At 50.0% G+C, this 24898-nt stretch overlaps 1 protein-coding gene and 5 non-coding genes across 7 annotated transcripts; all 6 read left to right on the forward strand.

The window, feature by feature from the left end:
• The first annotated feature begins 2720 nt into the window (after nt 1-2720).
• On the forward strand, nt 2721-15759 carry RPL13A (ribosomal protein L13a). 2 transcript variants are annotated; one of them, XM_033962107.1, is made up of 9 exons: nt 2784-2807; nt 3714-3857; nt 4018-4090; nt 4961-5026; nt 13736-13837; nt 14539-14624; nt 14833-14892; nt 15199-15321; nt 15619-15759. In XM_033962107.1, the coding sequence occupies exons 5-9, from the start codon at nt 13765-13767 to the stop codon at nt 15703-15705; spliced, it is 429 nt and encodes a 142-aa protein (XP_033817998.1). In that variant the 5' UTR covers nt 2784-2807; nt 3714-3857; nt 4018-4090; nt 4961-5026; nt 13736-13764; the 3' UTR covers nt 15706-15759. The 2 variants fall into 2 exon arrangements, with proteins under 2 accessions (XP_033817997.1, XP_033817998.1); XM_033962106.1 differs by lacking the exon at nt 3714-3857 and having other exon boundaries at nt 2721-2807.
• Nucleotides 3674-3754, forward strand: LOC117368729. The gene has a single exon (XR_004540980.1). It is a non-coding gene; the product is annotated as a small nucleolar RNA Z195/SNORD33/SNORD32 family (small nucleolar RNA).
• On the forward strand, nt 4147-4228 carry LOC117368728. The gene has a single exon (XR_004540979.1). It is a non-coding gene; the product is annotated as a small nucleolar RNA Z195/SNORD33/SNORD32 family (small nucleolar RNA).
• LOC117368736 lies at nt 14332-14399 on the forward strand. Its single transcript, XR_004540987.1, has one exon. It is a non-coding gene; the product is annotated as a small nucleolar RNA SNORD50 (small nucleolar RNA).
• Nucleotides 14665-14745, forward strand: LOC117368730. The gene has a single exon (XR_004540981.1). It is a non-coding gene; the product is annotated as a small nucleolar RNA SNORD34 (small nucleolar RNA).
• Nucleotides 14955-15023, forward strand: LOC117368735. Its single transcript, XR_004540986.1, has one exon. It is a non-coding gene; the product is annotated as a small nucleolar RNA SNORD50 (small nucleolar RNA).
• Nucleotides 15760-24898: the final 9139 nt, after the last annotated feature.

A 24898-nucleotide genomic window follows, 5' to 3' on the forward strand; every position in this document is an offset into this window, starting at 1 on the left:
CGGCTGCTTCCCTTTAACATATCTGAAGAATGGTTTGAAATTTCTTGCTTCCCTGGCTAGCCTCTCTTCATACTCTCTTTTGGCTTTCCGAACCTCACGGTGACATTCTTTTTGATGTTTCTTGTGCTCTTTTCCAGTTCCCCTCAGTTTTGTCCTTTTTCCATTTCTTGAATGATTTTTTCTTATTGCCTATCGCTTCCTTCACTGTTTTGGTTATCCACGCCGGGTCTTTTGTTCGATTCTTTTTACACCCCTTCCTGAATCTGGGGATATACAGATTTTGCGCCTCGCTCACCATGTCCCTGAAGAAGGACCAGGCATGATTTACCGTTAGCCATGTTTTGGAAGTGTTCCTAAGTTTCTTCCTTACCAATTCCCTCATTGCTTCGTAGTTTCCTTTCCTGAAGTTAAAAGTTGTCGCAATGGATCTCTTGCCTTTTGGACACTCCTACCTCAACCTTGAACTTGATCATATTATGATCGCTGTTCCCAACGGTCCCACTACTTCTACTTCCTTTGCAGGTCCCTTAACCCATTTAGGATTAGATCCAGAGTGGCATTTCCTCTCGTCGGTTCTCTAACAAGCTGTTCCATAAAACAATCCTGTGTAGCTTCCAGGAATTTTGTCTCCCTAGCGCATTTTGAGCTTCCAAGCCTCCAGTCTATCCCAGGGTAGTTGAAGTCTCCCATAATAACCGTGTTGCCGCTTTTGCATTCACGCTTCATCTCGGCTTCCATTTCCTCATCGATATCTCTGGTTTGCCCTGGTGGGGCGATAAAATAGGCCCATCTTTATTTCAGGCCCTTCCTTCCCGGTATTTTAACCCATAGAGATTCCAGCTTTCTGGCCGTCTCTGCTGTGTCCATTTGTGTGGATTGTATGCCTTCTTTTATGTATAGGGCTATTCCACCTCCTTTTTGTCCTGGCGATAGAGCTTGTATCCCGGTAGTGCTGTATCCCATTTGCTTTCCTCATTCCACCATGTTTCAGAGATTTCCAATGATGTCGAAGTCTTCTGCGTGGCCAAGGCTTCTAGTTCCCCCATTTTGTTTCTTTAGGCTCCTTGCATTTAGCATATATGCACTTTAGATCCTGGTATTTTTGCTGTCCCTCCTTTCTTTTCCTGTGCTTGGGTCCATATTTTCTTCTCTTTTTCTGCAGACATTGTAACCACTTCTTCTGGGTTAGTCGACTCCTGCAGTTTGTCCCTTGTTCCTTCCCAGCCATTAACTATTTTCTCTGAGGCCCTCCAAAGCACCTACAAATCCAAAATGTGGCCCTGCAAAGGGTTTGAGTTTGAGACCACTGTTTTAGTTGGTATAAATCCTCACGCCTATGAGTTGGACTTGAATCCCGGCACAATTCATTGTTCTACAAATGATGCCTAACTATAACCACCGCTTCTAGGATAGTGCTTATAGGATGTACTGAATCTAATCCTAAATGATAGCACTGATAGAGCTCATGCCTTGAAATTAACTCATATCAGAGAGGGGGGGGGGGTGTTCCAGTGAATGCACCATTACGTGGAAACTGTGGTCAATGTTTGTGGCTACCAATACCACACAGAATAATCTACAAATCACTACATTAGTATTCAAAGCCCAAAATACTAAAGAACCTGCCTTCATCCCCAGACTTCTCATCCCTCTTGATCCGCCTAGATCCTAAGATCTACCACCCAACATCTTCTCCATATTCCCTCATTAAAGATTATCAGCACTCATCAAGCCACTTCTTTCTCCCACGATCTGGAACTCATTACCAAGTAATATCAGGGCAGAGCATCATTTGGACAAATTCAAAGGCGGATTAAAATGCTTCCTCTTTAAAGACGCTTATGAAAACTGATCCTATTCTCTTATTGCCTCTTGTTTCAACAGTAAACTGATCTCCCCTTCCTCCTTTTGTTTTTTTCCTTCATTGTCTGCTTTAAAATATAACTAGTTAAGCGCAATATTCAGCACTGGAGTGGCTAAGCACCAATATCTGTCTTAATTACAGTGTATTGATGCAACTTCCTGTCTTGACTAGATTGTAAGCTCTTTTGAGCAGGGACCATCTCTTCTGCATTTTGATACAGAGTGCTGCGTATGTCTAGTAGTGCTATAGAAATGATCTTTTGAGATTCTGCCTGGAATCTTGATACTCTTTGGGGGTTCTAGAATCTTTTGTTAACCTTTGGGATTCTGGAACGTTGCTACCCTTTGGGTTTTGGCCAGGTACTAGTGACCTGGATTGGCCACCGTGAGAACAGGCTACTGGGCTTGATGGACCGTTGATCTGACCCAGTAAAGCTAATATGTTCTTATAATTCTGCCCCCCCCCCCCCTTACTGTAAAGAGTTTCAGTCTTTGGGAAGCTGAGCTTGTGACGTCATAAGGCCTCTTTCCACCAATAAGAGCCAAGCTCATCAGTGATGTCACAAGTGCTTCATTGTAAAGGGCAAAAGACTCGATAATTCTGCTTCATAACATTTCTGTACTTGCAAGAGATGGTCCATGCTTTGAAGAGCTTACACCCTAATTACGGCAGACGTACAGAAGGGATCAAGGGGTTAGGGAATGACAGAGAGACGTGTCGGTTGGGTCAGTGCTTGGGTTAGCGGAAGTCAGGAGGAGGGAGCGGCGATACAGAACTACAAGGTCCCGGCATGCTGTGCCGCCTCCTTGGCCGGAAGTCGCCTCTCTGGCGTCACGTCCGGCCCGATGCTGCTTCCGCCCCTGCCCGAACGCTTAAGTGAACCCCGCGCGCCAGGCGCCCGCCTCTCTTTTCTGGCGAGCGCGCGAAGATGGCGGACCTGAAGGTGAGGCGAGCGGCGTGACCGCCCCAAACACCCCCCTCTTCCACTATATACACTAGGCAGAGGCTGAGCCCTCTCCTAGGTATAATCCCCCCCTCCTATATAAAGGATTTGGAGTGAGCCCTTCCTAAGCCTTATTCTTCCCCCCCCCCCGTATAAAGTATCTACAGGCTGAGCCTTTGATTGGGATAATCCATCTCCATTAATAAAGCACCCAGGGGCTTACCCTTTCCTAAGTATAATCCTCCCCCCTGGTATAAAGGATTTGGGGTGAGTCATTCCCAAGCATTATGCCCCCCCTAAATAAAATGAGCTTTTCCTTGGGATAACCCCCCACTTAGGTATTTTTAGGCGAGATAATAAATTTTTTTTACTAGGTAAATTATAAATAGCCAGGGACAGAGTCCTTCCTAGGCATAATCTCCCCCCACTCCCCCTTCAGTATAAAGCAGTGGTCTCAAACGCAAACCCTTTGCAGGGCCGCATTTTGGATTTGTAGGTACTTGGAGGGCCTCAGAAAAAATAGTTAACGTCTTATTAAAGAAATGACAATTTTGCAAGAGGTAAAACTCTTTATAGTTTATAAATCTTTCCTTTTGGCTAAGTTTAATAATATTGTAATTTATAGTTAAAGAGACATATGTTCAAGAAACTTTTATTTTACTTTTGTGATTATGATAAACATACCGAGGGCCTCAAAATAGCACCTGGCGGGCTGCGAGTTTGAGATCACTGGTATAAAGGATCCAGAGGAGTGATCCCTTTCTTCCCCCAAAGTATCCAGACATGAATCCTTCCTCTCTCCTCACCATAACGTGGTCAGACATTCCCTTCCTGGCAGCTTTGGGTGGCTTGTAGCAGGGCTGCCGTGTGCCAGTGAGGATGATCGTAAGTATCTTTGACTTTCAGAGCCATGAAACAGCTTGACATGCACTACCATCTGAGGCACACCCCCAGACCCTACAGCGATGGAGCGTAGTAGTTGCTCTGGCACCTCTTCAGTCTTTTTTTATGTCATGCGTTGTTCATTTGACCTGATATCGGTAGACTTGGGTGAGTGGAACAGTATCCGGGTCTTGGCGCTATTTCCATAAATAAGTTAGACCCCGTAAACAGAGCAGATGCTTCATGCGACTCTTTTATGTTATGATCATACAGTGGGGGAACAGCATGACCCTGTATGTCTACATTACTCCTTCTCTTTCTCACTCAGGTTCTTGTCATTGATGGCCGCGGTCACCTCCTTGGTCGTCTTGCAGCCATTGTGGCTAAACAGGTTCTGCTTGGTAAGTGTCTGTGTCTCATCTTCCACCCTCCCCTTCGTGTGAAGCTGAGTCAGTTGGAGGTCGGTGATGTTTCTGAAATGTTCTTTTTCGAGTCTTACGACCATGAGAGGACACACATGCACTACCATCTGAGACCTCTTTGGCATGTGCTGATGCGTTATGGCTATAGGGGTGGGGCGAGGACCACAGGTACTGGGGAGTGTGTGGGGCAGTGGTTGAAGCTACAGACTCGGCACCCTAAGGTTGTGGGTTCAAACCCATACTGCTCCTTGCAAGTCACTTACAGTAACCCCCCCCCCCCCAATTGCCCAGGTACATTAGGTAGATTTTGAGCCCATCAGGCCAGACAGGGAAAAATGCTTACGTACCTGAATAAATTCACATAAACTGTTTCTGAGCTCCCCCTGGGAGAATGGTATAGAAAAATGAATGAATAAATAAATAAAAATAATGCATTAGCTGTAATAGCAGAAAAAGGGGGAGAGAGTAAGGGAAATGGGGCAACAGTCTTGGGTTCTAATCCCAACTCTACTATTGAGTGATGTTGTCAGTGGCAACACTTATTTCAGCTTTTATAAATGGTGGCAATTAATTGTGCGGTCACTCAGTGTTGATGGCTTAGCCACAATGGAAAGGAAAGCAATAATTAAGCTGGACCTTTAAAAGAGACGACAGCCTCGCACGCTGCGTGTCTAGAGAGCGTTTCTTATGTAGGTCTTACCCTGCCACTGGCCACGAAGGATGCTTGAGATGGTGGCTGCAGGCTTTGAGGGTTAGGGAGGAGGTGGGCTGCAGCGCTTCAAGATGCTTTTTGCCTCATAAGATTTTCTCTGCATTCTTTGCTCTCCTAATGCCATCTTTTCTTGCCAGGCCGCAAAGTGGTGATTGTGAGATGCGAGGGCATCAATATCTCTGGCAATTTTTACCGGAACAAATGTAAGTGAATTTGGAATCGTTTGGCTCCTGCTGCATCTCGTGACTTGTTATCCCACACTCCACATGCTCTGACCTGAGCTCTTTCTTGGCAGCTCCTGAATCAAAACGTTTTCACATTTTTGGGATGGATCTTAAATACAGTGGGACCTCGGTTTGCGAGTAACCCGGTTTGCGAGTGTTTTGCAAGACGAGCAAAACACTTAGCAAACTTTTGTCTCACAAACCGAGCATGATACACAAGCACCTCCCCCCGCTCTAACCGGCATCGCATCCCCCCCCTCCCCCCGCGAGAACCACATCGCACCCCTGTGCTGAAAGTGGCATCCACCCGCCCGCCCTCCCTTCCAAGAATGCTCCTTACCCCATCTGCGCATGCTCAAGGCCTTCTGGCTCTTGTTCTCTCTGAGAGAAAGAGAGCCAGAAGGCCTTGAGCATGCGCAGATGCTCAAGGCCCAGCCCAGGCAAGAGGCGGGAGCTTGCTTTCACTCGCACAAGCAGCAGATGGGGTAAGGAACATGCTTGGGAGGGAGGGCGGGCAGATGCCGCTTTCAGCACGGGGATGCGATGCGGTTTTCGCAGGGGGGGGCTTGCGATGCCAGTTAGAGCGGGGGAGGGAGTGATGGAGCAGCGCTAGTAGGAGGGGGGGAGGAGGTAGAATGAATCAAAGCGAGTTTCCATTCATTCCTATGGGGAAACTCGCTTTGATATATGAGTAACTTGGTTTACGAGCATGCTTCTGGAACGAATTATGCTCGTAAACCAAGGTTCCACTGTATGTCCCTAATCGGAGACTTGTCATTTTGACCCATTTTCCCTAATAAACTTTCTAATTCTTAATTGTCTTCACTGAACTGTAAACTCCAAAGAATAGGGACTCTCTTTTCCTCTACTTCTGTATTGTGTTCAATATGTCTATTAGAACTTTAAAAAATATTTGGACCCCAGTTAGATTACAAAAGATGGATAGCTCTAAGTCTAATAGATGCTGGCATTGTAATCTGGAAGCAGGGACTTTAGATCATTTATTATACTTTTGTCCCTGCATCATGGCCTTCTGGAAATCAATTTGGTCACAAATTAATTCTTTATTAGAAGACCATGTAGCTCTATCATATGATACAATCCTATTTGGAACATCAATGAGAAAAAAGAGTCAAATTTCATCAAATAATAATAAACTTTTATTAATAATGACAGGAGTCGCCATTCAACACATCACCAGAAATTGGAAAAATTACACAAGACTTAATTACACCTTCTTGTGGAATTCATTATGTGGTCGACTTTGAAAGCCACCATACAAGAAGCAACAAACCGCTATGTTAAATCAGTAAGTAAATGGCGAAGGAACAATAAGCCACAGTGGTTCTCTGCGGAGATTTCGGACCTCATCAAGGAGAAGAAAAAAGCATTCATCTCTTACAAACAATCAGAGAAACAGGACTCTAGGGAAGTCTATCTGGCCAAGTCAAAAGCCGTCAAAACAGCAGTTAGGGAGGCCAAATTCCGCATGGAGGAGTCTCTAGCGAAGAACATCAGTGACAGAAATAAGAACTCAGGCGGGATAGTACATCTTAGGAAACCAGACGGAGACTATGTAGAAAAGCCCAACTGTTAAATGAATACTTCTGCTCAGTCTTCACCCGCGAGGCGCCAGGACTCGGCCCTCAGCTACAGATAAGGGTTGACGCAGATGACCCGTTTAGTAATTTCGAGTTTACATCCAGCGGTGTCTACTGCGAGCTGTCAAAGCTTAAGGTTAACAAGGCAATGGGGTCTGACAACCTACACCCCAGGGTGCTCAGGGAGTTGTGTGATGTCTTGGCGGAACCGCTATCCGTGCTCTTCAATCTCTCCCTTAGTACGGGTAACGTCCTGTTGGACTGGAAAATGGCTAACGTCATTATGCCATTGTATAGATCAATGGTGAGGCCCCACCTGGAATACTGTGCAATTCTGGAGGCCGCATTACCGTAAGGATGTGCTGAAACTGGATGTCGGTCCAGAAAATGCACCCAGATGGTCTCGGGACTCAAGGATCTTCCATACGAGGAACAGCTGGATAAGTTGCAGCTGTACTCACTCGAGGGAACGCAGAGAGAGGGGTGACATGATCGAGACATTCAAGTATCTCACGGGCCGCATTCAAGGTGGAAGAAGATATCTTCTTTTTCAAGGGTCCCGCGGCAACAAGGGGGCCATCCGTGGAAATCAGGGGCAGGAACTGCACGGGGATAACCAGGAAATTCTTTTTCACTGAAAGGGTGGTTGATCGCTGGAATAGTCCTTCCACTTCAGGTTATTGAGGCCAGCAGCGTGCCTGATTTTAAGGCCAAATGGGATAGACACATTCACAGAGAAAGGTAGGGGAGGGTCATTGGGGTGGGCAGACTAGATGGGCCGTGGCCCTTATCTGCCGTCTATTTCTATGTTTTTATGTTTCTATATATATAAGATGGAAAGAATAATTGCTTTACAAAAAGGGAATTTATAATAATTTTTAAAAAGGGGGGCCATTGACAACTTATTGTAATGATTAGACACCTTTTTACATTGAAAGTATATTTATAATTAAGGGAGGGGGTATATAGTTATTATCCCAGGACAAGCAGGCAGCATATTCTTAACACATGGGTGACGTCACCGACGGAGCCCTCGGTACGGACCTTTTTAACTAGAAGTTTCTAGTTGGCCGCACCGCGCGTGCGCGAGTGCCTTCCCGCCCGACGGAGGAGTGCGTGGTCCCCAGTTTCTTCGTTTCCGCGGAGCGAAGAAGACGCGTGTGTTTTTTCAACGGCCGTTGAAACCACTTTTTTGCCTTCCCGCTCGCGCTTTTTTCCTTAATTTTTCTTATTTTGCCTTCGGGTATCTTTTTCTTTTGCTTTGTAAAAAAAAAAAAACTTGCTTTTTTTTCGACTTTTTTCGATTTTGCCCCGGCGGGGCCTGTTGCCATTATACAGGCCTCGGGGTTCGATTTTGCGGAGGCCATTTTCCCCTTCATGCCCCCGCAGGTCGGTTTTAAAAAGTGCCAGCGGTGTGCACGCCCGATCTCCATCACTGACCCACACAATTGGTGTTTACAGTGTCTGGGTCCGGAGCATCGGGCGGACTCCTGCACCCGCTGTGCCACTCTTCAAAAGAGAACTCTTAAAAACCGAAAGAATTCAACAAACTCTTCTCTTCGGCTCCGGGTCGGTGATGGACTCCTCGACATCGACAGCGGTACCACAGAAAATCGGCACCGTCTACTTCGACACCGCCCGACCCCACATCGGCGTCTCTGGCGCCAGGTAAGCCGGCTAAGAAGCCTTCCTCTTCCCTCGAGCGCCCTCCAACTACGGTGGCGACGCCGACCTTACCGGCATCGCACCGATCCCGCAAGCGCTCCGCCCCGATCTCGGTGAGTGCCTCGTCATCGGCCTCCTCATCGCCGGGGCGTGGAGCGGCATCTAAGGAACCGAAGAAAAAGAAAGCGGTTCGATGCCACCCCTCGATGACCGTATCTCGGCCATCTTAAAAGTTCAGCTCCAGGAACAGTTACAGCAACAACTCGAGCACCTGTTGCCCACTATCCTGGCACCGCTCCTTCCGGTACCAGGACCGGCCCGAGCCCCGTACCGAACCACCGGTATCCACTCCTTCGGTACCTATCAACACCTCCATGCCGGTTCTTTCGGCTGAGCAGCTTCACACCCATCCAGTGGTTCACTCCCATACCACATCGGATCCTCCTCGGCACCAGGCAGTGCGTCATTCTTCCCGGGACCGGGATCGACGCCGGTCTTCCTCTCCTGGTACCGTCTCGGTGCGCTCTGGGAAATCTTTATCCAAGACCCGCCATACCGCACCTTCCACCCCAGTGTCTCGACATGCACCAGAAGTCCGAGACCCTGACTTATGGGAGGAATCCCCTCTCGGTACCGAGGAGGATCCCCTCCTCATCGGATGAGGACCCGTCGGCACCCGATGCCACCTCCAAACCGGAGCAGTCCTCATTTTCCGAAATTCCTCAGGGAGATGTCTGCAGCCTTGTCCCTTCCTCTGGAATCAGACTCTAAAAAATCTCAAGCCTTCCTGGAGGCTTTAGATTTTGAACAACCTCCTAAGGAGTTCCTCAAGCTCCCCGTACATGACATCCTACGGGAGACTTTTTACAAAAATTGGGAGAACCCCCTTAAGGTACCGGGGGCCCCCCGCAAACTGGACAATCTCTATCGAGTAATACCTATTCCAGGATTCGACAAGTCTCAATTGCCCCATGAGTCCCTTCTTGTCGAATCCACCTTGAAAAAGACTCAGGGCTCCAGTGTCTATGCCTCTACCCCTCCTGGCAGAGAGGGTAAGACCATGGACAAGTTTGGCAAGAGGCTCTACCAGAATGCCATGCTGGCCAACAGGGCAAATAATTATTCATTCCATTTTTTCATTTTACATGAAACATTTGGTTCAGCAGCTGTCCGCCCTTCAGAAATACCTTCCAGAGCGCAAGGTTCCACTGTTCCAACAGCACATCTCTGGCCTTCTTCAATTGCGCAAATTTATGGTCCGCTCGATATACGACTCATTCGAGCTCACCTCTCGTGCCTCTGCCATGGCTGTAGCCATGCGCCGCCTGGCCTGGCTGAGAGTCTCCGACCTGGACATCAACCACCAGGATCGTCTAGCCAACGCCCCCTGTCTCGGGGATGAACTTTTTGGCGGAGTCACTGGATTCCACCACCCAGAAACTCTCCGCCCATGAAACCAGGTGGGACACCCTGATAAAACCTAAGAAGAAGGCTCCGCCTGCCCGTCCTTATCGACCTCAGTCGTCTTACCAACGCAGGTTCTCAGCCAGGCCACTCAATCCGCCTCCTCAACAACCTCGGCGGCCCCGCCAACAACAGCACCATACCAGGCTCGTTCTCAGGCCACTCAACCCTCCAAGCCTCTCCAGCCTGCTAAGCAATCCAGCCCTTTTGACTCTTCTCTCCAGGGCATAGCCAGTCATCCACCTTCGCTACCTCTTCCACAACCAATCGGAGGTCGTCTCACCATATTCTCCAGCCGTTGGGAGGTCATCACATCGGACCAGTGGGTCCTCAACATCATCCGCCACGGCTATTCTCTCAACTTCCAGACTCTTCCATCAGACAACCCTCCCGTAGAGTCTGCTTCACACTCATCTCAAACCCCCCTCCTCCTGAGGGAGGTTCAATCCCTCCTCCTTCTCAATGCCATCGAAGAAGTACCTCCAGATCAAAGGGGTCAGGGATTCTACTCCCGCTACTTCCTGGTACCCAAAAAGACGGAGACCTCCGTCCCATTCTCGATCTCAGGGACCTCAACAAGTGTCTGGTCAAGGAGAAGTTCAGAATGCTCTCCCTTGCCACGCTCTACCCTCTTCTTTCTCAACACGACTGGCTATGTTCCCTGGACCTCAAAGAGGCCTACACTCACATCTCCATCAATCAGAATTCTCGCCGCTACCTGCGGTTCCAGGTGCTGCACCACCACTATCAGTACAAGGTGCTACCGTTCGGCCTCGCTTCCTCACCCAGGGTCTTCACCAAGTGCCTCATTGTGGTAGCCGGCCTTCCTCAGGTCTCACAACCTCCAGGTGTTCCCCTACTTGGACGATTGGTTGGTGAAAGCACCTACATCTCACTTGTGCTACAGGCTACTCATCACACCATCTCTCTCCTCCACCTCCTGGGGTTCGAGATCAACTACCCCAAGTCGCATCTGCTGCCCACCCAGCGACTTCAATTCATTGGAGCCATTCTGGACACCACATTAATGAGGGCTTTTCTCCCCTCCGATCGTCAGCAGACCCTGCTCCACCTCTGTCGTCAGGTGCTCATGCATCCCCTCCATTCCTGCCCGACAGATGATGGTCCTCCTGGGTCACATGGCCTCGACGGTGGCATGTCCTTCCTCTGGCACGTCTCCACCTTCGCACACCTCAGTTGGACTCTCGCCAACCAGTGGTCACAGACTACGGATCTTCTTTCTCATCCCATCTCTGTGACATCATCTCTTCAGCAATCTCTCCAATGGTGGTTAAACTCATCCAATCTTTCCAGGGGTCTTCTTTTTCATCTACCCCCTCACTCTATGACCATCACCACGGACGCCTCCCCCTATGCGTGGGGAGCTCACCTGGGAGATCTACGCACCCAGGGACTTTGGACCCCACAGGAGCGTCGTCATCACATAAATTTCCTGGAACTCAGGGCCATGTTCTACGCCCTCAAGGCTTTCCAGCATCTTCTCTGCCCTCAGGTTCTCCTCCTGTGCACAGACAATCAGGTCGCCATGTACTACATCAACAAGCAGGGCGGCACCGGATCTCGCCCCCTTTGTCTGGAGGCTCTGCGCATCTGGACCTGGGCCACGGACCGCAATCTCTTTCTCAGGGCGGTCTATATCCAGGGCGAACAGAACTCCCTGGCCGACAATCTCAGCCGCATTCTTCAACCTCACGAGTGGACGTTGGACCCTCCGACTCTGCTCTCCATCTTTGCTCGATGGGGGCACTCCGCAGGTGGACCTCTTTGCAGCACCTCACAATCATCAACTGCCCCTCTTCTGCTCCAGACTCTTCTCTCCTCACCGTCTGGCCCCGGATGCATTCCTGCTCGATTGGAGGGATCGGTTCCTGTATGCATTCCCTCCTCTTCCTCTGATGTTGCGGACCTTGTCCAAACTCCGCAAGGACAACGCCACCATGATTCTCATCGCTCCTCGGTGGCCTCGCCAACACTGGTTCTCCCTCCTGCTCCAACTCAGCTCCAGGGAGCCCATCCCTCTTCCTGTTGTTTCCTACTCTACTTACGCAGCGGCATCAGTCTCTACTGCATCCCAATCTGTCTTCGCTCCACCTGACAGCTTGGTTTCTCTCGGGCTGACCTCTCCAGAGAATTCTATCTCAACCGGTCCGCCTCATATTGAACGCCTCCAGGAAACCGGCCCACCCTCCAATGTTACCATCAGAAGTGGACCAGATTCTCCTCGTGGTGGTCTCCGGCATCATCAGGAACCCACCTCCTTAGCGGTGGAACTGTATTGGAATATTTACTCTCGCTGTCCAATGCTGGCCTCAAAACTACCTCTATCAGAGTCCACCTCAGTGCCATCACTGCGTTTCATGAGCCTATTTTCGGAAAACCCCTCACGGCTCATCCTCTGGTTTCCAGATTCATGAGAGGACTCTTCAATATCAAACCGCCTCTCAAGCCTCCTCCTGTCGTCTGGGACCTGAATGTGGTTCTCTCAGCACTCATGAAACCTCCATTTGAGCCTCTTGCCACAACTTCGCTCAGGCTCCTTACCTGGAAGGTGCTCTTCCTAATTGCCATCACCTCTGCCAGGAGGGTCAGTGAACTGCATGCACTGGTTGCCGACCCACCGTTCACTGTTTTTCACCATGACAAGGTTGTTCTGCGTACCCACCCTAAATTCCTTCCCAAGGTGGTCTCGGCTTTTCACCTTAACCAGTCCATTGTGCTGCCCGTCTTCTTCCCGAAGCCGCACTCGCACCCTGGAGAACAGGCGTTGCACACGCTGGACTGTAAGCGTGCCCTTGCTTACTACCTTGATCGTACTAGAGCTCACCGTACATCCCCTCAGCTATTTTTGTCTTTCGATCCCAACCGTTTGGGTCGTCCTGTCTCCAAACGGACACTTTCAAATTGGCTTGCTGCCTGTATTGCATTCTGCTATGCTCGGGCCGGTCTCTCACTGGAAGGTGCTGTCACGGCCCACAGAGTCCGAGCTATGGCTGCTTCTGTTGCTTTCCTCCGTTCCACGCCCATCGAGGAAATCTGCAAGGCTGCCACTTGGTCCTCAGTTCACACGTTCACTACTCACTACTGTCTGGATGCCTTTTCCAGACGGGATGGTCACTTCGGCCAATCGGTGTTACAGAATTTATTTTCATGATGGCCAACCATCCCCCCTCCCTCTTTGTTAGCTTGGAGGTCACCCATGTGTTAAGAATATGCTGCCTGCTTGTCCTGGGATAAAGCACAGTTACTTACCGTAACAGGTGTTATCCAGGGACAGCAGGCAGATATTCTTACGTCCCACCCACCTCCCCGGGTTGGCTTCTTAGCTGGCTTATCCTAACTGGGGGACCACGCACTCCTCCGTCGGGCGGGAAGGCACTCGCGCACGCGCGGTGCGGCCAACTAGAAACTTCTAGTTAAAAAGGTCCGTACCGAGGGCTCCGTCGGTGACGTCACCCATGTGTTAAGAATATCTGCCTGCTGTCCCTGGATAACACCTGTTACGGTAAGTAACTGTGCTTAATATAGGTATAATCAATATTTATGAATATAGCATATGTATGTTAAATTTTGAATATAATATCTGTGAAAAGGGTGGGTGGGGGAGAGGGTAAATTTATGTATTTAAGATGATAATAGATAGAATTTCAAGTGATGTGTATGATTCAATTGATGTACTTGATGGAAGATGGAAAAATGAATAAAGAATTGAAAGAACTTTAAAAAATAATGGAATTTGTACATGTTTTTGAAGGGCAGAATTTAAGGTACGATCCCCTTTATAATCCTAAATACGTAATTCTTGTGTTTAAAGAAGTGTCAATGCCTCCGCGTTTGTGGGATCTGATTTCAAAAGTGCGTTTCTTGTCAAAACATGTAGCAGAGTGACCAGGTGGCATTTGTTGCTTGAGTATATTGATGGCGATCTTTTCCTTTGCAGTGAAGTACCTTGCTTTCCTGCGCAAGAGAATGAATACCAACCCATCCCGTGGGCCCTACCATTTCCGAGCCCCCAGCCGCATTTTCTGGAGGACAGTCAGAGGTAGGGCAGGAGTGTGGATCAGATTTGTTGCTGTAAGGCAGTGTATCACAAACTATGCCGTGGTGAGATTACGGGTGTGCCGCGAGGAGGAGAGGCGCTGGCTGACTGCTTACAGCCAGCAGTCAGCAGGCGCATCTCCTCTTCCAGCACCCCCCCTATTGGCAAAGTAATTGCAGGCTCAGGGCCTCGCAGATGTGGATGTGATGACGACACACATAGTGTAATGTCATCATGTCAGCTTCCGTGCACTTCCGGATGCCCTCCAACCACAGCCCTGAGTTTAGTGTGCCACGGCTTTAAAAAGTTTGCGAGACACTGCTGTAAGGGCAGTTTTTGGGAAGGCAGCACTCCAGGAGCTCTTGAGTTGTGCTGCTGCTCTTTAAGAGTAGAACATGATGCCAGTTCTGTAAGCTAGTTTTTGTTTTGCTCTTCCGGTGAGGTACAGGTTGGGCATAATTGTAGTGAGTGTAGAGCACAAGGCCAGGGTGTTTTCCAAACCATGATGAGTCTATCCCGAACCTGAGTCTTGATGAGACACACTTATGGATCTGACTGCTGAGTTTGGTACAGCTCCCAAGCACATGGCCTAGGCCACCTTGTCTCATGTGTCGCTTCTCTTTTGTACCAATTGCCCTGTATGAATGGCTTATGATTTTTCTGAGTTCCTTTCCGACACTCACAAGGCAATCTGTCTTTGACAGGCATGCTGCCGCATAAGACGAAGCGTGGCCAGGCTGCCCTGGAGAGGCTCAAAGTCTTTGATGGCATTCCTCCCCCTTATGACAAGGTAACCTTTCTAGAGAAACACCCAATCAGGTTGTCAACATTTCTGTCTGTGATGTCTTCTCTTTATACCTACATTGTTTGATGTTTTCTGACTGAGAAAATCATGTTGATCTGAGACATTAATTTAATTGCACATGGCAACATCTGCTGATAGATTTGCATAATACTCAAGTGTAGTTTGTTCTATGTGTTTTCTGTTCCTTGTACAGAGGAAACGCATGGTGGTACCAGCTGCCCTGAAAATTGTACGTCTCAAACCAACACGCAAGGTAGGAATTTTGAGTTGCTTACCTTTCTGTCCCCTTCACCTTTCTGAGGCAAGGCAGTTTCCAAACCGTGATGAGTCTATCCCGAACCTGAGTTTCTGATGACACACTCTTATGGATCTGACTGCTGAGTTTGGTTCTGCTCTCTCCTAGGCTGTGCGTGGAGAGAATAGCTTTTTCACATTTAATCCTCCCAACGGAATCAGGATTGTTCAGCGCTCTGTCTTTCCTATTTCGACTCCACTAATAGGTGCGGATTTTGCTGTGCTGCACCTTGCTCATTCTAAATCAGTTTCTCTTCTCTTCCAGTTTGCTTACCTCGGTCGGCTTGCCCATGAAGTCGGATGGAAGTACCAGGCTGTGACAGCTACCCTGGAAGCAAAGCGGAAAGAGAAGGCCAAACTCCACTATGAGAAGAAGAAGAAAACTATGGTACTTTCTCCTTCTCACATAGCTAAATACCAGACATGTGCAAAGATTGTGACATTGGCTGATTGTTCAGTGGTGCCCTTTTAGGGCCTTTTAAAATCGAGGAAAGGCTGGGATAAAGCTAACCTAGAAATATGCATTTGTCATCAGTTTTGGGGACTTGCGTTTTAGTTTTCTATGTTTGTGGCTCTAATGAACTAGAGAGAGAAAGGGACTAGGCATAGGTGTGTATATGAGCTTCTGAGGCTTGCAGTCTTAATTCTGATCACTAATGTGTATTCTTCTCCAATTTGGTTTCAGAAATTGAAAAAAATAGCCGAGAAGAACGTGGAGAGCAAAATCGCCAAATACACAGATGTCCTGAAGCAATATGGAATTCTTGTCTGAGTTTTAAAAATAACCAAAACAAAACTCCCACAATAAACTTTGCAAAAAACCTGACTGTAGACTGGCCGTCTCTCTTGCTTGGGTACTAGTGCAGGGTCAGTGCCGGTTTGGATTAGAACACTTCCTACAAAGGGCATAAAAGAGTGGTAGAAAAGTCTCTGGCACTTTTAGGTTATGGCTGAGTCTCCAGCTTTAAATGATCCTATAGAGACCTTGGGAAGCATCGGCAGAAGCTGCCTGTTCAGATAAAGAAGTACCCTGGAGTCTGGGCCTGTTTCTAGCTTGGGTTGGCTTTTAATTTTTATAGGTCTTTTTTTTAAAAGCTCAAGTCAATATTGCAGAGCAAAGGCAAAATACATAAATAGAATGTACTATGTAAAACTGCTTCTCAAGACATGGAGCCTTTAGTTTTTAGCTGGGGTTGGCTTTTCTGTTTAACATCAATGTTTTTTGGGGGGGGGGGGTTCGTTTTTTTTGGGGGAGGGGGTTAGTGTGTAAGTTAATGTCATGCTTCTGTTCAGGTTAAGGTAGTAAAGCTAGCCACTAATACCAGAGATATGCCGCTGTTCTATCTCTGTACCTTTGTCAAATTTGCTGGTACTCTGTGGGGACAGGGGCTTTATCCCTCTGTGGTAATGGGAGTGCATGGCCTAATCGAGCCTTCATTCTTGAATAGGGTTACCAGATTTTTTTCTTTAAAAAAAGAAGATGCCCAGAGCCCTTCCTCATTCAGCCCCACACAAACCTCGTCTCTTTGGGGCCATGTCTGGGAGATTCTCTGCGTATATGAAGTGATGCGTGTCACATGCATGCATGTGTGTGATGTCATTGCTGTGCATGCGCAGAAGCCTTCTGGACTTGGCCCTGAGCGCAACGCTTTTCAAAACCTGGACAAAGTGCTGTGTTTTGAAAACCCATCTGGACAGTCCTCTAAAAAGAGGAAAAATCTGAACATCTGGTAGCCCTATTCTTGACCAGCATATGTAGATACGGAGTTTTAGGTCGGATGCTACCACTGCACTTAGTTCAGCTGCTGGTTTTCTTCCGTGAGAAATGCCCAACATCTGTTATCCACATACTTCTACTGTTATATATTTCCTTACTCTCTCCCCTTATCCTTCAACTTTTCAGTAGGATCTTTTCGTATCTGCTCACAAGGTTCTGTGCTGTGGAATTGGCATGGATTTGATGGCCCTTCTAGGAACTACCTTTGTTCTACTTCAGATCCAGAACCAGGCATAATTTGACAGATATCTCGCTGGCAGACCCTCAAGGATACAAGTGTTATTGGTGGGGGCAAGTGTCTTGCTCCTCTCTCCCAGTTTAGAGGTCCCATTAGCCCTGTGGTTCCTCAGACCCCTGCTTGAGTGGATGCTTGTAATATCTTGCAGTTGGATCAGTGGGCTGGGGGAGAGGGTCAGTAGTTACAGGGCCTGTGGTATGCTGGGCATGACAGCAGGTTGAAAGGGAGAAGAGCGGCACGAAGAGAAACACTAATGTCAGAAGCATCTGCAGAAAGAAGACCTGAAAGGAGATGCTGTAAAAGAAATTAGGATAGTAGAAAAGAGACTAGACAACCCAGTTAGAAATACTGGGCCTATTTCTCTTCCATCTCTGGCTTCTCATTCATCATGAGTTCTTGGAACTTCATTCCCCATTGTCAATGGGCTGGGAGAAACACTAACTACATGGGTCAATGACTGGCTGAATGGCAGACTTCAGAGGGTGGTAGTTAACGGTACCCTCTCTAAAACATCGGAGGTGACCAGTGGAGTACCGCAGGGCTCAGTCTTGGGCCCGCTCCTTTTCAACATATTCATAGGGGACCTAACTCGGGGGCTTCAAGGTAAGGTAACATTATTCGCTGACGACGCCAAACTATGCAATATAGTGAGAGATGGCAATTCACCCGATAGTATGGCACATGACCTACGTTTGTTGGAGCTTTGGTCCTCGACCTGGCAGCTGGGCTTCAATGCTAAGAAATGCAAGATCATGCACCTCGGCAGCAGAAATCCGTGCAGAACTTATACCTTGAATGGTGAGACCTTAGCTAGAACTTCAACAGAACGAGACTTGGGAGTGATCATCAGCGCAGACATGAAAACTGCTGATCATGTGGAGAAGGCTTCATCTAAGACAAGACAGTTGTTAGGTTGCATCCACAGGAGTTTCGTCAGCCGGAAGCCTGAAGTCATAATGCCATTATACAGAACCATGGTGAGGCCTCATTTGGAATACTGTGTGCAATTCTGGAGGCCACACTACCGAAAAGATGTGCTGAGAATAGAGTTGGTGCAACGGATGGCCACCAGGATGGTCTCGGGGCTCAAGGATCTATCGTACGAGGAAAGGCTGAAAAATTTGCGGCTGTACTCACTCGAACGTAGGGAGAGAGGAGACATGATCAATACGTTTAAGTATATTACCGGCCGTATCGAGATGGAAGAAGAGATTCTCTTTCTCAAAGGACCCTCAGCCACAAGAGGGCATTCGCTCAAACTCAGGGGCGGGAAATTTCATGGCGACACCAGGAAATATTTCTTCACCGAGAGAGTGGTTGATCTTTGGAACGAGCTCCCGGTGCAGGTGATCGAGGCAAACAGCATGCAAGAATTTAAAAGCAAATGGGATGCCCATGTGGGATCCCTTAGAGGGTTAAGCCAAGGGAACCTGTCACCAGGAGTGGGATCCCTAGGATAGTAGACTTGGGGGTGGGTCAGTAGAGTGGGCAGACCTAATGAGCTATGGCCCTTATCTGCCGTCATCTTCTATGTTTCTATGTTTACAGCCCTGTCTTTCATTTACATAGTAGCTTTAACTTCTCTCTCCTACCATTCCCATTCCGGTATCTCAGGACACTGGTCTAGTATCCAGTATCAATACGCACAACAAACTAGGATCTTTCTCCAAAGACAAATAGGGGAGATGCAGGCATACTTCATAGTGACATCTCCTGACATCCTTTGTGCTGGGAAGCGTGGCTTGTGGGAATATGAGGGCTGTTCAAAAAGTATCAGACCTTTATTCATAAAAAATACTCGTATTCAGATATAACAATCTTATACTAATCTCCTTCAAAGTAGTTCCCTTGCGCTGCCACATACTTCTTCCAATGGTTCTGCCACTGTCAGAAACAGTGCTGGAACGCCTCTTGAGATTGCTCGCAAGTGGTCCGTCGGATTCTGCATGATGTCTTTTCTTGACTGAAATCTGGTCCCTTTCAGGGGCATTTTCAGCTTGGGGAAAAGCCAGAAGTCACACGGAGCCATGTCGGGAGAGTAGGGAACCTGAGGAATCGCAGGTGTGTTGTGTTTGGCCAGGAAACTCCATATCAAATGTGAAGAAGGGGCAGGTGCGTTATGATGGAGCTGACAATTGCCCGCTGCCCACAGGTCCAGCCGTTTGCATCTCACAGTGTTATGAAGGCGATGCAGAACTTCTCCTTGGTGATTCAACGATCCTGTATCACCAGGGTCCTCACTTGGTCAATGACAATCTCATTTCTGGATGTTGAGCGCCTACTAGAATGTGCTTCACTCTCCACCGATGTACGGCCATCTCTGAAGTGGTTGTACCACTCCTTTTTCTGTGTGGTGCACATTGCTTCGTCCCGAAAGCCTGTTGAATCTTGCAGTTTGTTTCCACTTGGGAATTTCCAAGCTATACACAAAATTTAATGCAGTAGTGGTGTTCAACTTTTTCTGTCATTTTGTCAAAAATGAAAATCGAACGGTGCTCACTTACACTTCCTCACTCATTGTGGTCTGCCAGCAACTGACAGCTTCTGTAGGCAAGAAAAAATTCAAGCATGTGCATAGGGTCGCCTACAAACGTGCACCAAACCACTTCTCCCTAGCTTTATTTTTTTACGCAAGAAAAATTAAGCTTGTCCCTGTCTCAATAGGCACTATCTCCATCCAAGCTCTGTCTGGCCAAAAACGGACTAGAACACCCCCCTAAACAAATTCCAACAGCCCTACCAAGGGAGATGGGTACAGCTCACTCAACATCTGCTGGAGACTGAAAGAAGACTGATGTAAATAGAGAAGGGAATATATTATTTATCCCAGGACAAGCAGGCATGATATTCTCACATGTGGGTGACGTCATCTACGGAGCCCCGATGCGGAAGCATTTTCAAGCAAACTTGATTGAAGATTTAAGTTTGCTCTGCTGCTCCACGCATGCGTGCCTTCCTGCTCCACTAGGGGGCGCATCCCCTCGTGGTCTCCAGTTCAAAATTTTCCGCTGAGCCTAGAAGTCGTGTTTCTTCAGGCTCTGCCCCAACTGCCTTCTAGCACCGCGATTTTTTCTTATTTTTCTCGATTAAGTCGCTGTGCGCGAATTTTTTCTTGTTTCAACTTGTTCCTGCTTCGTTTTTGACCGACCCGGAGGCTTCCGGGTCCCTGTGGCCGCGTGGCTACTCGAGCCGCGGCCAGTTTCGATTCTATGTCCCGGCCTTTGACCGGCTTTAAAAAGTGCACCCGGTGCGAGCGGCTTCTTTCCATCACAGACCCGCATCGTCGGTGCATCTTCTGCCTGGGGGCCGCTCATCCAACCGACTCCTGCCCCCAGTGTGCTACTTTCCAGAACCGGGCCCTCCGCCGAAGAAAAGCCCACATGGCGGATCTCTTCGCCGCCGACCAACCCTCGGCCTCGAGGTCGACCCGGCCTTGACCTTGGCCCCGAATACCTCGGCATCGCCTCGAGACTCGAATCCGAAGTCCTCGGGACAGCAGAAAGCCTCGGCTCTGGGTAAGTCCCCTCTTCCCTCTTCAGGTTCCGTTACAGCGAAGAAGCCAGCCTCGGGGACACCGGCGACGCATGGCGGAAGTCCCATGCTCACAGCCCCAGCGAAGCCCTCCAAGCCTTCATGCCGTGCCTCCACCACACGGGAATACTCTGATACGAGGTTGCCCCCGGTGGAGCGCACCGAGGCAGTGGACATGCCCTCGATGCTGTCCGTGCCCGTTTTCCAGGACCTACTCCGAGCGATGATCTCATCGGAGCTGTCCGCTGCAATGGCCCATCTACAACCGGCCTCGACCTCAACCCCGCATGTGCCAGACCAGCCTGAGCCTCGCGTCGAGCCACCTCGGTGAAAAGCGCGCAAGCTTCGCCGCATCCCATCCTCCTCGGACTCCTCGCCGAGACACCCGAGGCGCTCTCCCTCCACAGACCACCGCGGGGCAAAACGTCGTGCTAAAACGACAGAAACCTCGAACCACCGTACCTCCAAGAAGGCCCGGGGTTCCCCCACTCTACGAGGCCGTTCACCTACACCTCGTACGGGACCGCTGAGGGTGGCGGAGCTATCACTCTCCAACCCGCGCATCCTCCGAACTCCCCCTCGGACCGGGGCTCCGATCCGAGGTTTCAGGCTTTCACCGAGGGAGTCCAGGTCGAGGTCACCGATTCGACATCGATCGGTACCCCGAACCCCGGCTTCGTCTCCGAGGGGCTCCTCGAGACGTCGGAGATCCACGACCCCGGAACACTTTCACAGAGCTTCCCCGGTCTCGGAGCGTGGATCGGAGCAGGAGCCTCGATACTCGAGGGAAGCCTCCCCATCCCTTCTCCACCCGACGGAGGTCTCGTTCACCGACCCCGCACGGGGCCTCGGGAATATCCCGCCCATCCTTCTCGCTTTGTCCAGGACATGGGCCACACTTTGGACTTGGACCTCCAGTCCGACTTCAGATACTCTAAGGAGTACCTAGCGGAGCTGGATATGCCATCACTGCCCAGAGTCCCTTCGCTTACCGCCTAACCCGGTACTCCAACAGGCTTTCTTCAGGAACCTGGAGACCCCCTATATGGTCACAGCAGTACCCTCCAAAATGGAGGCTAAGTACCGTACAGTACCCTTCCCGGGATTCGAACAACCGCAGCTCTCCCACCAGTTAGTAGAATCCTCCTTGAAAAAGGCTCACCCCTCCAGGGTCTCAGCGGCGGTCCCCCCAGGCCGAGAAGGCCGAACCCTAGACAAGTTCGGCAGGAGACTATATCAAAATGCGATGATGGCCTCTAGGGTGCAAAGCTACACTTTCACCTTCACATCTTACCTCAAACACCTCATTGGACTACTGAGAGCCTTTGAGACTGACTTACCAGCCTCCCGCCAAGGAGCGTTTAGCCTGCTTTCAGGACCGGTTGGCTAACCTCCCCTGCGTGGGTAAAGAACTGTTCGATGACACTATCGAGGCGGCTACAAAACACCTCTCCGAACACGAACGCTCGTTTGCCTCCCTCATGCGGCAAAAGCCTAAACCGCCCGCGTCCAGGCCGTTCAGGGCCCCTCCGCGCCGCTACCCACAAAAATCCACTCCTGCCTTCTCGCGGCCTCCGCCCAGGCGTCCGCAAGCCCACCATCGGGCTCTGCCCAAGTCCCAACCGCCTGCGACTACCAAACCATCCCCGTCCTTTTGACAGGATATGCGGAAGGGGGCGGGCCCCCTCCGCCATAGTCGCAGGCCTCCTTCCCATCGGGGGTCGCCTCAAAGTCTTTTACCCTCGCTGGGAACAAGTCACGTCAGACGCATGGGTCCTTGGCGTGATCTCATCAGGATACTCTCTCAACTTTCGGGCCATTCCTCCAGACAACCCCCCAAGGAATTGCCCTCCCAACCGGACGCAGCTACCCCTACTCCTCTCCGAAGCTCGAGATCTGCTTCACCTGAGAGCAGTGGAGGAGGTTCCCCCCGGCCAACGGGGGAAGGGCTTCTACTCCCGTTACTTCCTGGTACCGAAAAAAACGGGAGACCTTCGCCCAATACTAGACTTGAGACGCCTCAACAAATTTCTGGTATGGGAAAATTTCGGATGCTTTCCCTACCGACCCTCTACCCCCTGATCGACGAGGGCGACTGGCTCTGCTCCCTCGATCTGAAGGAGGCGTACACACATGTTCCAGTGCACCCCGCTCACCGCAAGTACTTGCGGTGCAGGTCTCAGGTGGGAGACCTGCACCTGCAATACAGAGTCCTCCCCTTCGGCCTAGCATCGTCACCTCGGGTCTTCACCAAGTGCCTCGTGGTGGTTGCAGCTACCTTACGCTCCCAAGGTCTTCAGGTATTCCCCTACCTGGACGACTGGCTGATCAAAGCCCCGTCCAGGGAAGGGGTTATCTCAGCGACCCAACAGACTATTATCTACCTACAGAGTCTGGGGTTCGAGATAAACTTCCCAAAATCCCAACTACGCCCCTCGCAATTCATCGGGGCCACGCTGGACACGATTCGCCTCCGTTCCTTCCTCCCCCTCCGCGTCTAGAGGCGTTAGTAAGTCTGAGCCGAAGGATCTCACTGCTGACCTCGGTATCAGCTCGACAGATGATGACTCTCCTGGGCCACATGGCCTCCACCTCCCTTTGCCCGTCTCCATCTGAGAATCCCTCAATGGACTCTGGCCTCTCAATGGCGTCAAGACCGGGACCCGATCGATCGTCCCGTGACAGTGACTCCTTCCTTGCAACGATCGCTCCGCTGGTGGGCCGACTCTTCAAATCTTTCCAAAGGTTTGCTCTTCCTCGCCCCTCCTCACAGCAAGGTACTCACCACGGACTCGTCGGAGTACGCTTGGGGAGCCCACCTGGACGGCCTCCGCACTCAGGGGATGTGGTCAGCAGTAGCTTTTCAACATCTGCTTCACGACCGGGTGGTCCTCATCCGAACCGACAACCAGGTAGCAATGTACTACGTAAACAAATAAGGGGGGACAGGATCTTGGTCCCTCTGTCGGGAAGCCATGCGCCTCTGGAAATGGGCAATCTCCAACAACACCTTCCTTCGAGCGGTGTACATACAAGGAGAACAAAACTGTCTGGCGGACAGACTCAGCCGCCTCCTCCAGCCACACGAGTGGTCACTGCACTCTCAGACCCTACGACAGGTGTTCGAAAAGTGGGGGACGCCTCAAATAGATCTGTTCGCATCCCCCCACAATCACAAACTGCCCCTCTTCTGCTCCCGGATACACTCCCCGGACCGACGCCTTCCTCCTCGACTGGGAGAGAAGGTTTCTGTACGCGTTTCCGCCGTTTCCTCTGATCCTGCGGACGCTGGTCCACCTGAAAACGGTGAAAGCCACCCTGATCCTGATTGCTCCTCGCTGGCCACGCCAGCCTTGGTTTTCCCTTCTACTTCAACTCAGTGTCAGAGATCCACTGCCTCCGCCTCGGTTTCCCTCTCTACTATCACAGAGTCAGGGTTCGCTGTTACATCCCAATCTTCAATCTCTTCATCTGAATGCTTGGTTTCTTTCCCCCTGACTTCTCTCCCCGTGTCTCAATCAGTCAAGGAGATATTGGAGGCCTCTAGAAAGACCTCGACGAGAACCTGCTATTCTCAAAAGTGGACCAGATTCTCAGCCTGGTGCTCCTCTCACAGCCAGGACCCGGTGTCGGTCCCCGTCCCTCTGGTCCTTGACTATTTACTTCAATTATCTCACTCCGGCCTAAAGACCAACTCCATTCGAGTACATCTAAGTGCGATTGCGGCCTTTCATCAGCCCCTGGAAGGAAAAGCCCTCTCGCTCCACCCCTTAGTCTCTCGCTTCATGAAGGGTCTTCTGAATGTCCACCCTCCTCTCAAACCCCCTCCGGTGGTTTGGGACCTTAACGTAGTTCTGGCTCAACTAATGAAACCTCCATTTGAGCCCCTAGACAAATGCCATCCTAAATTCCTCACGTGAAAGGTGATTTTCCTGCTTGCACTCACTTCCGCCCGGCAAGTTAGTGAGCTACAGGCTCTGGTAGCGGACCCACCCTTCACTGTTTTCCACCATGACAAGGTGGTACTCCGCACACATCCAAAGTACTTGCCTAAAGTAGTGTCTGATTTTCACCTCATTGTCTTGCCCGTGTTTTTTCCCAAGCCCCACTCTCACCCCGGAGAGGTGGCACTTCACACTCTTGACTGTAAGAGAGCGTTGGCCTTTTACCTCCAACACACTCAACCACACCGGAAAGTCCCACAATTGTTTTTGTCCTTCGACCCAAACCGGTTAGGCCACCCAGTTTCCAAGCGCACCTTGTCCAACTGGTTGGCCGATTGCATCACCTTTTGCTACGCTCAGGCTGGTCTCGCGCTGCATGGTCGAGTAACGGGACACAAGGTCCGAGCGATGACAGCCTCCGTAGCGTTCCTCAGGTCCACACCTATTGAGGAAATCTGCAAGGCTGCCACGTGGT

This window comes from Geotrypetes seraphini, chromosome 10 (genome assembly GCF_902459505.1).
Source record: "Geotrypetes seraphini chromosome 10, aGeoSer1.1, whole genome shotgun sequence".
NCBI lineage: Eukaryota > Metazoa > Chordata > Amphibia > Gymnophiona > Dermophiidae > Geotrypetes > Geotrypetes seraphini.

What these genes read in the sequence shown, in the direction of transcription:
- RPL13A (XM_033962106.1), top strand. An exon ending in GGCTAAACAGGTTCTGCTTG is followed by an intron (nt 4,091 to 4,960) that starts GTAAGTGTCTGT and finishes TTTTCTTGCCAG; the next exon opens with GCCGCAAAGTGGTGATTGTG. An exon ending in CAATTTTTACCGGAACAAAT is followed by an intron (nt 5,027 to 13,735) that starts GTAAGTGAATTT and finishes TTTCCTTTGCAG; the next exon opens with TGAAGTACCTTGCTTTCCTG.